Source organism: Spinacia oleracea, chromosome 5, assembly GCF_020520425.1.
Source record: "Spinacia oleracea cultivar Varoflay chromosome 5, BTI_SOV_V1, whole genome shotgun sequence".
NCBI classification, from domain to species: Eukaryota; Viridiplantae; Streptophyta; class Magnoliopsida; order Caryophyllales; family Amaranthaceae; genus Spinacia; species Spinacia oleracea.
The window spans coordinates 67,725,669-67,742,751 of record NC_079491.1 but is presented as its reverse complement, the minus strand read 5'-3'; the positions used below and the strand labels follow the sequence as shown (position 1 = coordinate 67,742,751).

Sequence of the window (17,083 nt, the reverse complement as noted above, 5' to 3'; positions counted from 1 at the left end):
CTATAGTCATGCAGTGTTTTACTACTCCCATGTTCTCCTTGATGTTGAATGGAAGCATGCATGGTTTCATTATATCCAAGAGGGGGTTGAGGCAGGGGGATCCTATTTCCCCCCTATTGTTTGTCATATGTATGGAATATTTGTCTAGGATTCTGAACAGAATGTGTGCATTACCTAAATTCCAGTTTCACCCAAGATGCAAGGAGATCAAGCTCACTCATCTTTGTTTTGCTGATGCTTTCATACTTTGTAGCAAGGGTGATTATCAATCCATTCTTCTTATTTTGCAAGCTTTTAAACTCTTCTCCAACTCAGCTGGTCTAAAGGAAAACCAGCAGAATTCTTCTGTGTACTGTCATGGTATGCCAGAGATTGATGTCCAAAGAGTGGTTGATGTTTATGGATTTTCTAGAAGTTCTTTACCTTTTAAGTATCTGGGTGTGCCCATATATTCTAAGAAGATTATTGTGGCTCAATGTGGGCATCTAGTGGATAAAATAATCACTAGGATCAAGATCTGGAGCTCAAGAAATCTCTCTTACACTGCTAGAATGCAACTCATCAATTCAGTTTTGCTCAGTTTGCATATGTATTGGGCTCAGATCTATGTCATTCCTAAAAGTGTTCTGCAGGATATTGTGAAGTTGATATGCAGAGCTTTTCTATGGAGTGGGCAAACATTCAGCCAGAAACCAAGTAATATAGCTTGGGATAAGATATGTTGTGCCAAGCAGAATGGAGGTTTGGGTTTTAGAGATGTTGTTGTGGAATATTGCATTCATGGGGAAGTATGTTTGGGCTCTTGTCAATAAACAAGATAATATCTGGATCAGATGGGTCACATCAGTCCATCTCAAAGATGGGGAATGGTGGGATTACCAACCTGGCTCATCTTCTAATTGGTACTGGTGGCAAATTTGTGTTACCAAGGAGAGATTAAAGCAGTGTTTTACTTTGGCAGAACTGGAGAACATGGCACATTACTCAGTGAAGCAAGTTTATGAGAAATTGGTGGGTGTGAAACCTAGAGTGCATTGGGATAGATTGGTTTGGAACAGATTGATCACCCCTAAGCACAAGTTTATCTGTTGGCTAGCTGTTCAATGCAGGCTTCAGACCACAACTAAGTTGGCTAGAATTGGCATTAGCAAATCTGCTCTCTACTTAATTTGTGGTTTACAGGATGAAGATCATAATCACTTATTCTTTCAGTGTCAGTTTAGCAATCAGATAATTCAGGCTGTGCAGCAATGGTTGGGTAGTTCTATGAATGGTAGCCTGCATTAGTTGGTAAGCAAGACTAGTCATAGCAGAGTTTCTAAGTTCAGGAAGCAAGTGATCCTTGCTGCTATTGGTTCTGCTGTGTACCTGATTTGGATGAGTAGGAATGCCAATTTCTAGGATCATCAAATTCTCACAATTAGTCACATTGTGGAGAAGTTAAAGCAGCTGGTTAGGAGTAGAATTCAAGTAATCCTGCCAAAATCTGAGAGCAAGAGAGATTATGATTGGTTTATAGCTTTGTAATGGGCTTGTTGGCTTGTTTGTTCTGTTTTGTGTTGTCTTGTATAGCTTTGGTTTGCTGATTCCTTGTTGATAGGGTCCAACCTAGTTGGTTTGTATCTCTTGGAATTAGCTTAAGTTGTAATGTTTGCTTCATTAATATATCTTTCTCTCTTGCTTAGCAAAAAAAAAAAGACACATTTGAAGGCTTTCCAAACCATAACTCATATGGAGTCATTTTGACAGCTTTAGACGGATCTATATTTAGTGTGAGTGCAGCTATGTTTAGTGCATGTCCCCAAAATTCTATTGGAAGTTCGGCCAGAACCATCATTGATCGAACCATGTCTAGCAAGGTCCTGTTCCTCCGTTCTGACACACCGTTCCATTGAGGTGTTCCCGGAGGAGTCAATTCTGACAAGATTCCACATTCTTTTAGATGGTCATCAAATTCATAGCTCAGATATTCACCGCCTCTATCAGACCGCAATACTTTAATCTTCTTGCCTAATTTGATATTCTACTTCACTATGAAATTCCTTGAATTTGTCAAAGGATTCAGACTTATGCTTCATTAGGTAGACATAACCATATCTACTGAAGTCATCAGTGAAACTGATAAAGTAGCTAAAACCACCTCTAGAATTTGAACTCATTGGTCCACATACATCTGTATGGATTAAACCCAATAGATCAGTTGCTCTTTCTCCAACTTAAGAGAAAGGTTGCTTTGTCATTTTTCCATGTAAGCATGATTGGCATTTACCATAATCCTCTAAGTCAAATTGTTCTAGAATTCCTTCCTTTTGAAGTCTTTCTATGCGCTTCATGTTAATATGGCCTAATCGACAATGCCACAAATAGGTGATATCTGAATCATTCTTTTTGGCCTTTTTGGTATTTATGTTATAAACTTGTTTGTCGTGATCTAGCACATAAAGTCCATTGACTAATCTAGCAGATCCATAAAACATCTCTTTAAAATAAAGCGAGCAACTATTGTCTTTTATTAAAAAGCTAAATCCCTTAGCATCTAAGCAAGAAACAGAAATGATGTTTTTAGTAAGACTTCGAACATGGAAACACTCTTCCAGTTCCAAAACTAGCGCAAAGGGCAACAACAAATAATAAGTTCCTACAGCTAATGCAGCATTCCTTGCTCCATTTCCCACTCGTAGGTCGACTTCACCCTTGCTTAACCTTCTACTTCTTCTTAGTCCCTGTGAATTAGAACATAAGTGTGAGCCAAAACATGTATCTAATACCCAAGAAGTTGAATTTGCAAGTATACAGTCTATAACGAAAATACCTGAAGATGGAACGACAATTCCGTTCTTCTGATCTTCCTTAAGCTTCAAGCAATCTCTCTTTCAATGCCCCTTCTTCTTACAGTAGAAGCATTCAGATTCAGAAGTGGGTTGGCTTGTAGGGGAATGCAGTTAAACATAATAACATGTGTGGAAACAATCCCCAAAGCCAGGAAACATGTATAAAGCACACATTAAGCATACTTACATTCGAAGCGTATTTCCCTAGTAATCTATCAACGAACACGAACTTAGAACTCCACTTGTCGTTCCTCTACTTGGTTCCTCTACTTGGTACAAGATCAGATCCGTCTTGATAACCGTAGCTTAGACAATTAATCAAGAGTGTTTGCTTTTTAGGAAGAACTCACTTTGGAGGTAAAGAGAGAATTAGGGTTCTCTGAGTGTCTAGAATTAGAGTGTGATTGAATTGTGTAATGGAAAACTTGGGTGTGTAGGTTATTAGAATAACCTTACTAACCGGCCAAACCAAAACGCCATGATCGGCCAGCAAGCCCACGCGACACTCGACAAGCGAGCACGCAGCCAGCTGGGCCATGGGCCGCGCGCTGCTGCTGTTGTTGCGTCGTCGCCTTTGGCCCGCGCGCGCACAAGCTGCCGCTCGGCTTTGGGCCAGCGCTGCTGTGTTATGTTGCTGCGCACCATGCGCCCATGGGCCTCGAATGCTTCGTGCATTCGGCTCGTGGGTTTCTCTTTGTATTCACGACTAATATCGTTCCGAATATTATTTATCGTTTTGTATACAACGACTCACCGTCGTACAATACGATTTATTCGTTTCGCCCAGCTTACGAATATTTGCGATACGATATACGATTCCGATGCAAGGTCGTATCGTATAATACGTTTTCCAAAACTAATTCCCGAAAAGCTATTAAATGAATTTCCGATTCATTTAATCCGGTGATCTGTTACGTGCCATTGGTGTGACCTTGTAGGTTCAGTCAAGAGTAAGTTGTGAGCTTAATATTCATTAGAACTCACTGATCGGAAGCATTGCTCCAGCTAGCTGTTCCGATCACTTGATCTCACTGAATTAATTGTTCGCAATTAATCTGAACCTTGGTATTAGACATAATGAACCTTGGGTGAAGGACATATTTCCTTAAGTCTCCCACTTGTCATTCAGAAAAGTGTGCATTCACATTCCTTTGTCACTTAGTGTTACTTACTGAACATAAGGTAAGATCCAAGCCATCCTTATTAGGTCCAGAAGTGTTTCTCGGATTACAGAGCTCAACTGTTCAACTTTTACAAAAGGTTAAGCCTTAACCATTCTGAGCACGACCATGCATTTTACATTATCTAACTCTCCGAGAGGCCTTGTTACACAACAACACCATATCCTATCAAAGATAGGAGGACAATCCATTCTTGAAATCTATGAACACTCACTTTGATTCATAGTACGCCCAATAACTGCTTTTATAGCCTCCTTTTACGGTGCGACGTTTAGCTAGCATCAAAGCGAACTAATTCTCAAACGAGCAGACATAATCGCTCATATTCCGAGGAACGGTTTCTAATCACCATTAATGAGAACTACCTATGACATGACTTTAATCTCTTAAATTGTTCTCATGGTCAACCCGATACAAGATCCAATAAGTATCTATGCAAAAGATTCTAACATCCAGTCACTCTAGTTCAAGAAACAGAACTAAAAAATCTACTTGCAATCTAATCTTCATTAGTCATTGGTCGTCCACCTTTCAATGACCTGGATTAGGGATCCTTTGTGACTTCAATATTCAAGTTTACTTATGGGTGTTTCTTTGTCGAAGAATCCATCTTGATATCCCATTTGAATGATTTGAATCACATGGACTTATCATTTAATACTAAACCAAAATTAAATGAATATGAAATAATAAATTTCATAAATATGAAATGGTTAAACCAATTGTTTTAAACATAGATCTAACAAATGTTCTAAAACAATACTTAGAAAATCAAAGCCATTCTCCAACATGCTTGATTCCCATGGTTGTTACATGTGCGTTGTGTTTCACTTGTGGCAACGGTTTAGTCAATGGATCCGCGACGTTATCGTCAGTTCCAACCTTGCAAATCTCGATTTCCTTTCTTTCAACGATCTCTCGAAGTATATGAAATCGCCGCAGTACGTGCTTGGACTTCTTGTGGCTCCTAGGCTCCTTTTCCCGGGCAATGGCTCCGCTATTGTCGCAATACAAAGCCATTGGTCCTTTAATGGAGGGGAAAACCCCAAGTTCTGCGATGAACTTCCAAATCCAAACAGCTTCCTTTGCTTCTTCTGAGGCAGCAATGTACTCGGCTTCAGTTGTAGAATCCGCAATAGTGCTTTGCTTAGCACTTTTCCAGCTTACTGCTCCGCCATTGAGGCAGAACACAAACCCAGACTGTGATCTGAAATCATCTCTGTCGGTTTGAAATCTTTCGTCCGTATAGCCCTTAACAATCAACTCATCTGTACCACCATAAACCAGAAACTGATCCTTAGTCCTTTTCAGGTACTTTAGGATGTTCTTGGCAGCAGTCCAATGTGCCTCACCTGGTTCTGACTGGTACCTGCTCGTTGCACTGAGTGCGAACGAAACATCCGGCCTTGTACAAATCATAGCATACATGATGGATCCAATAGCCGAAGCGTATGGAATTCCACTCATCTTTCTACGCTCATCAGATGTTCTAGGAAACTGATTCTTGCTTAGATATGTGCCATGTGACATGGGTAGATGGCCTCTCTTGGCTTCCATCATGTTGAACCTAGCTAGCACTTTGTCAATGTAAGTGCTTTGGCTTAGTCCAATCATACTCTTAGATCTATCCCTATAGATCTTGATGCCCAATATGTACTGTGCCTCTCCTAAGTCCTTCATTGAGAAACACTTTCCAAGCCAAGTCTTTACAGACTCCAACATAGGAATGTCGTTTCCAATAACCAGTATGTCATCAACATACAAGACTAGGAATGCAATTTTACTCCCACTGACCTTCTTGTATACACAAGTGTAGACACCTAATTTGTGTCTCCCCTTTGGGATGATGACGATACCATATCCTTGTTAGGCGATTGGAGTAACTCCAAGCGGAAATCCCAATTGCTAAGAACACCTCCAAAATCCAAGGTCCAAAATCCAATCCCCGAGACCGTTCCCCTCCCGGAACTCGGTACAAAATACAACTTCCAAAATTCAATTTCAAAATCCAAGTTCAATATCAATTAGTGGACCATCCCATTGGTCTTACTAGGCCTTTTCCACTCAAAATCATATAAGGCAAGTCAAATTCGGGCGCCGACCCACAAAACCGAGCATGCCGGGCCCCGTCCCGTAAAACCGGAATTCAAAAACCCGAGAAAGGCTTGTTTTTAGACGCAAATTCAAGTCTTAACCTCCAAGAAAACACTACACGCCAAACATCGTACTATTCGTACGAAGGTACACCCATACAAGACAAATCAAGGACGACATCTTTCCGTCCTTTTTGGCGACATTCAGGCCACGTCAGCAGCGCCCAGCGCTGGCCTGGCACCAGGCGCTGGCGTGTGCTGGCGTTTTGCACCATTGCCCTCCTATAAATACCCCTCATTTTCATCGAAGAAGGGGGAGCACAGCACATACAACATCGTAATTTCGACATTACTCCTCACAATACAAACTCAAAAACTCCTCAAAAACACATACAAAATTCCTAAATTCAAGAGCAATTAGGAGCTCGTGCCTAAGCCTAACTAGGTAAATGCGAATCCCATTTCAATCAATCATGCTATTTTGATTTCAAATGATTAGCAAGTTGGTGTTTTTTGCCATAAAAAACACCACTTGCAACAATCATACATGCTTTTTCAAAAATACAAACTTTTTCAAAATACAAAATACAAACTTTCAAGATTCAAGGATGTTCAAAGTTGCTTACATTCATCTCTTTGAACTAGAATCACCTTCAAGTGTGGAGTAATCAAAGATGACACCTTTTAGCATTTAAAGGTTTAGTCTTTTGAGATTCAAGACTCCATTTTTCAATATACAAGTTCAATTTTCAAATTTCAAGATCCCACCATGTTTAGGGTTGTTCACAACTACCTCTCTAAACTAGGATTATTTCAAGTTCAAATTTCAATCATTTCAAGTTCAAACCTTTCAATATTCAAGCTTTCAATTTCAAGTTCAATATGCAAAATCTAGGACATTTGGGTTGAGCAACCTCTCCCAAGTTGAGATTTTTGGCTTTGAATTCGTGTCGGGCGCACTTATTTTTAAGGAGCCGCTTGGCGTTCGAATCTCATGTTCCCAAGTACAAATTTCAATTATGCACCTTTCAATATCGCAATTTCAATATCGCACCTTTCAATATCGCACTTTCAATACCGCAATTTCAATTTCGCACTTTCAATTCCGCACCTTTACTTGCCTAGTCCATTTCTAGGCAATGTGGACCTACTCCCTAGTCCTTTTCTAGGGGGTCTTGTATTTACTAATTCCGCACTTTATTTAGTATTGTGATGTTGCTTAATGTGCTTTATCGCTTTCATCACCAACATGCCAAATACAACAAAATGCAAAGGTTACATCACTCTTAACAAAGATATTTTTGGACAAACCGGCCTTAGGTTCCTTAAATCAATCTTTAAAGCAAAGTGACCACCATATAATTAGAAATTCTATTTTGCTCTAAATTTCAAACATACATAGTCTAATCTTAGGGTTTATTTTCGAAATAATTTTGTGCCAACGTACTTGAATATTTCTAAAGCTAGCCGAATAAGCATTTCCGTTCCCGAGCCTGGATCTCACCCATCCGTTTCAAGGTTTGAAGGCCTTATCCAAAAATAGAGTCATTTTGCGGTCTTCCTAAACGGGACCTAAAATAAAGTTTGGTGGCGACTCCTTCGAGGTGCAAAAACAATTCAACGGTTCTCTAAACGAACCGCCGCGTGCCAACCCCCCTTGTAGGAAACGGGAAAAAACACCCCCTGCAATTCTGGTGACTCTGCTGGGGATTTTTCTAATTTCAATTTCGAAAATGAGAGCAGATATCGAGCAACCAGCCACTGATCTGCCGAAGTACTGGATGCCAGCATTGGCGCCAGGCGCAGCCCCTGCACCCAACGCCACTGCCTGCATCCAGGACAGTGGCTCACAATGGCTTGTCGCCCACTTTTGCTCAACTTTTCGTGTTGGGAGTTAGTCTGTTTTTTGCATCTGGAAGGACGCTCCCAAGCCTCGTAAACGAGTGCCGAAAAACGGGCTTTACAAATACAAATTCAAGTACGATTTCAATTTCAATTTCTAGGCATTTCATGCATTTTTCGAAAACCATATTGTGCAAAATGAATTTCTACCTTTGCCCAAACGGATGTGTTCTACATTCGGGCTAGCCCCGGGGGCAACGAAATGGTGACTCTCCATACGGTTCCCGACCAAAGTGTGTGACCATTTTCGCGCCTACCGAAACTTGGCATTTGCTTGACATTCCCGATGTCAAGTATGGAGGCCGTCTGCCGACACACACTTCCCTTAGGCGGATGTGAATGCTTGTCGGCGGATCCGTCTCTTAGCCGAGTACCTTTTTGACACCCAAAGCCGACCACTTGCATCATACAAAACTTAGACCGACCTTAGGTTAAGAACTTTTCATGTCGCATTCATATTCATGATTAGTGTGACAACGTGCTACTTGTGCATTGTGTGGGCGTCTTTGCACGCGTGAATGGCTAACCTCGAGTTCTAGCTTGCCAAAACCAATTAGCCTCCAACTAGGAAACCAAACCCCTAGGAGCATCATTCAAACCTCATGCATCTAAATCTCCGATTTAGGGTCTTTAGGAGTGTCACTCCATTTGATTCAAAACCCTTAAACACGCCTAACGCACAAATGACAAATTCAAGTTCAATCCAACGGCGTCATACTCCCGGATTTTCAAGTCCAAATTCCAAGCTACAAAATCAAAATCAATCCAACGGCGTCATAATTCCGGAATTTCGAGTCCAAATTCTAAGCTACAAATTCAAAATCAATCCAACGACGTCATAATACCGGATTTTCGAGTCAAAATTCCAAGTTCCAAGTTCCAAGTTCCAAATGCAATCCAACGGCGTCATAATGCCGGATTTTCTATTTTCAAAACCTCAAGTTTCCAAGTCAAGTCAAAACCCAATGGCGTCATAATGCCGGATTTTCTAGTCCAAATTCCGAGTTTCAAGTTCAATTCAAATTTTCTAGTCCAAAACCTCAATTTTCAAGTCCAAATCTAACGACGCCATAATGCCAGATTTTCTAGTTCAAATTTCGAGTTTCAAGTCAAAACTCAATCCAACGGCGTCATAATGCCGGGTCTTCAATTCCCAATTTCAAGCTTCCCGTTCAAAACCCAATTTCCTAGTCCAAAACCTCAATTGTCAAGTCGAAATCCAACGACGTCATAATGCCGGATTTTCTAGTTCAAGTTTCGAATTTCAAAGTTTCAATTCAAAACCCAAATCCAACGGCTTCATAATGCCGGATTCTCTAGCCAAATTTCAAGATCAAATCCAATGGCGTCATGCCGGATTCCCTATTTCAAACGTTCAAGTCTTCAAACCTCAAACTCAAGTTGCTAACTCCAATCTCAAAACCTCAAGTTCAAATATCCAAACTCATTGCCGGCACAATGCCGAATTTTCAACTCAAACCTCAAGTTTTATGCTCAACCTTTCGAACCTCAAGTCCTATACTTGAAAATTCCAAGTCCACGGCGGCATAAGGCCGGACTTTCCAATTTCCCAATTCAATCCCTCAACTCCATGGCGGCATAATACCGGAGTTTTCAAAATACAAAGCCTCATCCTCTACATACAAAGTGCGTCTTTTCCATTTCAAAATTCAAACTTCAAGTCAAACTCAAACTTCAAGCTCATCTTCAAATTACGAAAAATCCTTGCCTTCCCAATACAAAAGTCAAAATACTTCCAACGGGTTGAAAATCCCCAGAAATAATACAAGTCCAATTGTTCAATCGGGTTGAAAATCCCCAGAAATAATACAAGCCCAATTATTAAATCGGGTTGAAAATCCCTAGAAATAATACAAGTTCAAAATTCCATCTACGGGTTGAAAATCCCCTGAAATAATACAAATTCCAATGGGTTGAAATTCCCTTCAAATACTCCAATTCCAATGGGTTGAAACTCCCCTAAAATATTGACGGGTTGAAATTCCCTTTAAATAATATAAAATCAATCCCTTTCAATCGGGTTTAAATTCCCTTTTAAAGAATACAAAACCAGTTCTCTTTCAATCGGGTTGAAATTCCCTTCAAATATTCCAAGTCCAATGGGTCGAAATTCCCTTGAAAGTTCAATTTCCTCATACAAGTCCAATTTCCAAATCCTAGAGCGGGTTGAAATCCCTTTCAAATAAGTCCAATTTCCAATAGGTCGAAATATTCCTTTTCGATTTCCTAAATTCTAGTACAAAGAGTCAACTTTCACAAAAGAATGAAGGCTCCTCTCAAACATTTCCAACGGGTTGCAAATCCCGAATACAAGTACAAAATCCAAAATCCCGAATTTCGGAGTGACACTTAGAGTCAAGTCTAGGTCTCATTCATTGCATGCATATCATATCATGTGTCGGGTAGTTCAAGTTCTAAAGTTCAAAATCATGTCCAAACTAGGTGCTCAGATTCCTCTTCTCAAGATCCTACTCAAGATGACTTCACAAGCAGCAGCTGTAGCAGAGCTCTATGAACGTGTTGAGAAAGCTGAGGCTCGCATAAGGGCTCTCGAAGACAATCAAGAAGCTCTTTTACATGCTATGGGCCCATTCGAGGTAGAGGGAATATTTTGTAATCAAGGGTCTGTACCACACTTTGTGCAGCCAAGTGAAACTCGGAATATGGGTTACCTCAAGGAGACATTTGCGGGATCTGGGCCAGCGATGATGAAGACACATATCAGGACCCTCCTGTTGAAAACATCTCTGACGATGAATGCCGAGAAATGGTAAGCGCCGGCTGGTATTTGGACCCTAAGGCAGAAAACAGTGTTCAAGTCATGACTAGGTCTGATCGAATTCAAGAGCCAACCAACAGAACGGCACCAGCAACAAATGTTCCTCTACCCACCGAGGAGAACCCTCTAATCAAGCAATTGAAGCGCACTAAGGCAAAGGTTAATATTTGGCAACTCATGGCTTCCTCTGTGGAGCACCGCACTGCTCTTATCAACGCTCTGGTCAAACTGAATGTCACCCCAGAAGTCACTCCTGACGAATTATTCGGGTTGCTTACAAATCTGGAAGAAGGAATCACCTTTACTAATGAAGACCTCCCGCCAGAGGGGGCGGGCCATCACAAGCTTCTCTATCTGACTGTTGAATACAAAGACAAGATCATCCCCATGACTCTGGTGGACAATGGATCGGCCATCAATGTGTGTCCTCTCCGCACTGCCGAAAATCTGGGTTTCACCCCTAGTGACTTTTCTAGTTCCTCCCAAGGTGTTCGTGCCTATGAAAACACTCGTCGGGAAGCAATGGGAACTCTCACTCTACTACTCCGCACAGGGCCAATCGAGCGGAAAGTGAGCTTTCAAGTGCTCAACATCAAAGCCAGTTTCAATCTCTTACTGGGAAGACCTTGGATTCATGACCTCAAAGCAGTGCCATCTTCACTTCACCAGAAAGTCCGAATGGAGGTCCAAGAAAATATCATTACCCTGCACGCGTCTTATCCAAGGACCAAGATAGCCGACAAGGCTCTGATATTAATCGAACATGATGACAGGGACGAAGTACTCTGGGGATTCAGTGCTGAAGTTGGAGCCATCGTATCCCGAATGAATCCCATGGCAAAACGCATGATGATCAAGCGTGGGCGTTTCCTGGGCACTACTCTGCCACCATCCACCGAATCTCCCTTCAAAGCCCAAGGAGAGACCAACTGTTGCGGACTAAGTTCGACGACAAGCAGCAAAAGGCTAAGCTAAAGGCCCGTCGAGCTGGCAAAGATCAATTCAAAATACCTCCTCATTAACTCACACTCAATGGGCAATTCGTGAAAGAAGGAGAGGATGACTTATACTTCGACTTCCCAGAACCATTCCATGAATCTTCAACGGGGGTTCTCTACCCCAGATTCGAGATCTTTCAAGACTGTCACTTTCTAGAGGATGCTCCTCCAATACAAGACAAGGCCTCCCCTGAATGCCTTGATTCATCAGCTTTCGATCTATTGTTTGGCCAGGAGATGACCCCAACCATTTCCGAAGACACTATGGTTCAAATGATCACTCAAATCGAAGACTTCGACCCATCTAAGCTGAGTACTCCGAGTGAGAAGATGGTCAATGGCTGGAGAAAGTCTCTCAAGATAACAACTCCAAATTACTGTGGGCGAAGGGTCTATGATGAGCAAGTCCGAGTCGGAGGATGAGTCTGGATCTGAGTCTAGCAATGAGTCTAAGTGTCTAGAACTAGAGTTTGCATCAATCAAGTGCCTCTAAAGGCCGAACTATAAGTCAAAACAGTCGATGTAATGATTGCTGATTTCAATAACACTTCAATTTCAACTTACTCTTCGAGTCCTAATTCAAAATCAAATCCTAATCCACACAACTTTGCTTCACAAGAAACTGACTTTGAATTTCTAAAAGCTATCGAAAATCATGAAAACAGGACGCCCATAATTGAGGAAACAGAAAAAATCAACCTTTCTAACAGCAGTGATTCAAAACTAGTTCAGATTGGTTTAACGCTTTCTTCATCAGAGCGGGACGATCTTATCAAGCTACTTTCAGAGTATGTAGACGTCTTCGCATGGTCCTATCATGATATGCCAGGGGTTGATCCAAGCATCGGTCAGCATACAATTCCCCTTATTCCAGGGTCAAAGCCCATCAAGCAGAAGCTCCGTCGCATGAAACCGGATGTTTCCCTCAAAATTCAAGAAGAGGTCTCCAAGCAGTTAGAGGCCGGGTTTATTCGAAAAGCAAAATATCCAGAATGGATCGCAAATGTCGTCCCAGTTCCAAAGAAAGACGGCAAAGTACGAATGTGTGTGGACTACAGGGATCTTAACAGGGCCAGCCCTGAAGACGGTTTTCCATTGCCTCACATTGACATCTTGGTCGACAACACCGCAAATCATGCCTTACTCTCTTTTATGGACGGGTACGCAGGCTACAATCAGATTCCCATGGCAGAGGAAGACATGGAGAAAACAACCTTCATCACTCAGTGGGGTACATATTGCTATACAGTTATGCCGTTTGGACTAAAGAACGCAGGAGCAACCTACCAAAGAACAGCAACAGCTATCATGAGCGATATGATTCACAGGGAAATCGAGGTATATGTCGACGACATGATTGTCAAATCCAAAGAACGGCACGAGCATACCTCAGTACTTCGAAAGTTTTTCGACAGGCTCAGACAATACAATATGAGGCTCAATCCTCAAAAGTGCGCATTCGGGGTAACGTCAGGCAAGTTGCTCGGATATGTCATCAGCTCTCGAGGCATAGAGGCTGCCCTTCAAATATCAAGGCAATTCTCGAGATGCAACCACCAACGAATGAAAAGGAAATTCGTGGTTTTCTCGGCAGACTACAATATATCAGCAGGTTCATTTCAAGACTCACAATGATCTGTGAACCAGTATTTCGAAAGCTCCGAAAAAGCGAGCCCAAAGTGTGGGATGACGATTGTCAGCATGCATTCTAAACAATCAAAAGCTACCTTTCCAACCCACGAGTACTAAAACCAGCAATGCCAGGGATTCCCCTCAGGCTCTACCTCACAACAACAGATTCGGCAGTGGGGGCTATGCTTGCTCAAGAAATTGAAGGCAAGGAGAATGCCGTATACTACATAAGCAAAAAACTGATCGAGTACGAGACCAAATACACTCAGCTCGAGAAACTCAGCATCGCCTTGGTTTGGGCCACAAGGAAGATTACGACTTACCCGACGAGCAAATCTTAATGACCAGTGATGACAGTTGGTCAATGCATTTTGACGGTGCTTCCAATCAAAACGAATATGGTGTTGGAGTATTTCTAGGAGCCCCAGACGGCACACACATTCCTATATCAGCAAAACTGCAATTCAACGTCACAAACAATGCGGCAGAATATGAAGCATGCATCATGGGCCTGGAAGCCGCCTTAGCCCTAGGTGTCCAGAAACTTCGAGTATACGGGGATTCCTCCCTAATCATCAATCAAATTTCCGGGAAATGGAAAGTAAGGAGCGAGAACCTGGTCCCATACCAGTCTTACCTTGAGCAGTTGTCCGAACAAATAGAAGAGCTCCGCTATACATACCTCCCGAGGGAGGAGAATCAATTCGCCGATGCACTGGCAAAACTGGCCTCAATGATCAACATTCCTAGCGGTATGGCTGAAATGCCACTTACAATTGAAACACGTCAAGAAGCAGCATATGTCCATGCTATTGACAACGTCGAGCAAGACGAAGATGAACCTTGGTTTACAGACATCCAAAGGTATCTACAAAGTTCGGAGTATCCCCCACACTTTTCAAGCAAGAATCGAAGGGCTCTTCGACTACAATCAGCCAATTTCGTCATAGAAGGCGGCATTCTATACAAAAGGTCCCTTAACGGTCCTAACCTCCGATGTGTTGACAAGCACGAAGCTCAAAGAGTCATGGACAACATACATGCAGGAGTCTGTGGCACCCACATGAATGGGAAAATGCTAGCTCTCAAGATCGTCAGGGCACGATACTACTGGACTTCCCTCGAACGGGATTGCTACTTCTTTGTCAAGAAATGTCCCACATGTCAAAAGTGTGCGAATCTGTAGCACATTCCTCCATCACTACTATACTCTCAATCATCACCGTGGCCATTCTCAGCCTGGGGTATCGACGTCATCGGTAAAGTCACTCCAACAAGCACCGTGTGTCATGAGTTCATACTGGTCGCCATCGACTATTTCACCAAATGGGTCGAAGCCAGATCATTCAAAGTATTGGGTTCCAAGCAAGTGGCCCAGTTCATACAAGAAAACATTATATGCAGATATGGCGTTCCTCACGAGTTCATCAGCGACCAGGGAACCCACTTTCAAGGAGAGTGTGAAGATCTATTCACCGAATACAAGATTCAACATCATCGCTCTTCACCTTATCGCCCACAAACCAATGGGGCAGTCGAAGCAGCCAACAAGAATGTCAAGACCATCATCATGAAAATGACTACCAATTACAAGGACTGGCCCCAAAAGCTGCATTTCACATTGTGGGGATATCGAACTTCAATTCGCACTTCAACTGGTGCAACTCCGTTCTCATTGGTCTATGGAATGGAAGCAGTACAACCTATCGAACTGGAGATACCTTCTCTAAGGATAGTCCTAGAAAGCAAAATCCCAGAAGCTGCATGGGTACAAGTAAGGTATGACGAGCTAGTCATGCTCGATGAGCGACGGATTCAAGCGGCTCACCATGTACAAGTCTATCAGCGCTGAGAGGCCAGACATTTCAACAAAAGGGTCAAAACCCGAAACATCAAGGAAGGCGAGCTTGTCCTGAAAGCCCTTCGCAAAAGCATCATGGACCCAAGGGGAAAATTCTAACCCAACTGGGCAGGCCCATACATCGTCAAGAAGATCCTCTCCGGGGGAGCAGTTAAACTAACAGACATCGACGGAACAGAATTTAGATCTCTTAGCAACCTCGATCAACTCAAGAAGTTCTATGTCTAAGTTCCATGTTCAAGTTCAAGAATCCAAATTCAGGTCTTGTAAGGTAGTTAGAACTACGTCCGGCCTGATTCCCTAACGGGACACGTAGGCAACCTCATTTCGAGGCCCGGCCACTTTAATACAAAAAAAAAATATTTCAAAATTTCCTCGATTAAGGGCATCCTAAAAATCAAATCAAATTTCAAAGTTCAATTGTTGTTATTCCAAATGTGCCAATTCAAAGCAAAGCATATTCAAGCGGAATTTAACACAACAACTCTTTATTTGGGCCCTAAGGCCTTCAAAGCTAATTCAAATACAAAGTCAGGATCAAGTGAAGCAAAGTTCAAAAGCCTTTTCATTTCCTAAACACATTTTCCAAACACATCTTTCTAGACACATCTTCCAAACACATTCTAAACACAATGCCTTCAAATAAAATTTCAAACACACTTAGCCTACAAAGATCTGGGGTCGGGCGACTATGCTCTCGAGTCTTGGCACCTTGAGTACTATCCCCTGGCTCCTCCCGCAATCAATCATCAATCTTCCCCTTGCCCAAGCGGCAGGAGAAGGAACTTGCAAACCTTCCAAGACGGGAGGACGACGAACCTCCTTTGGATTCCGAACGGTCAAGCACCGGATGGGCCACACTCCCGTCACCTTCCTCATAGTCAGTTGATGCAAGACGTCTAGCTCTAGAACCTCGGACTCTAGCTGGTCCTGAGAAAGAAACGTCCCTCTAGCTTAGGCCACTCATCCATACAATGTACCCCGCAGACAGAGTAACTGGCTCAGGTGGGAACTGGATATTCAAGAATGGTTTGGCGATCCAATACCGCCTCCAAACTCCAAGTCGATTTGCATTCAGCGCAACATGTCTCGGGTTCTCTTCAATACAAACCGGGATCTCCTGTTTCAAGCCATATTGTCTCATCACTCGAGCATGCGAGTAGAAGACCAGCATTGTGAGGCTTGGCACCCTCAAAGCAGTAGAACAAGGGGCATGTCTCATAGCAGCAATTCCCCACCAAGGAACTACCCACCTTATACAAGATTCAATCCCAGAGAGTGCGCATCTCCACTCATCCAATGAAAGCCGGCCATACACCATGGGCCGCACTGTGAATCCTCTTCTATTGTAGCTCGCCATGTTCTCCGGTGGTGCCACCAACATGAGCCTCTCCATAAGCCAAACCTTGGGGAGTATACAAGAAACACAATTCAACATTCAAAATTCAAATACAAGTACAAGTTCAACAACACAAAGAAGGCTCCAGATCCTTACTTGGAGTAATACCGGACTTCCCGACGGCAATGAAGAGGGGTCCGACTTCAGCATATCAAGACCCATCAATGTTTCGCCAATCACGAACGGCATTGGGTCCCGACCATTAGCAAACTGCTCTACAATCTCAATTAGGGAGGCATCGCCATTGCCAAACCCCTGCTTCGAAAAGAGGAAGCGAGTAAATATACAAAAACTCAAGGCTCTCAAGCGGAAAACTTTGGGAACATCAAGCCCAGCAAAGTAGGTGACAAAGGGGGACAAATCCACCCCTCTGCCATACACAACAG

General features: G+C 42.6%; 1 protein-coding gene across 1 annotated transcript; it reads left to right on the top strand.

Moving 5' to 3' along the window:
- Positions 1-161: 161 nt before the first annotated feature.
- On the top strand, positions 162-1,287 carry LOC110804898 (uncharacterized). Its single transcript, XM_056829727.1, has 2 exons — positions 162-788; positions 931-1,287. Exons 1-2 carry the CDS (start codon positions 162-164, stop codon positions 1,285-1,287), a joined length of 984 nt encoding a protein of 327 aa, XP_056685705.1.
- Positions 1,288-17,083: the final 15,796 nt, after the last annotated feature.

Coding starts and splice junctions, on each gene's coding strand:
- LOC110804898 (XM_056829727.1), top strand. CDS start 162: ATGTGTGCATTACCTAAATTCCAGTTTCACCCAAGATGCAAGGAGATC. Junction 789..930: donor AATATTGCATTCATGGGGAA/GTATGTTTGGGC, acceptor TGTGTTACCAAG/GAGAGATTAAAGCAGTGTTT.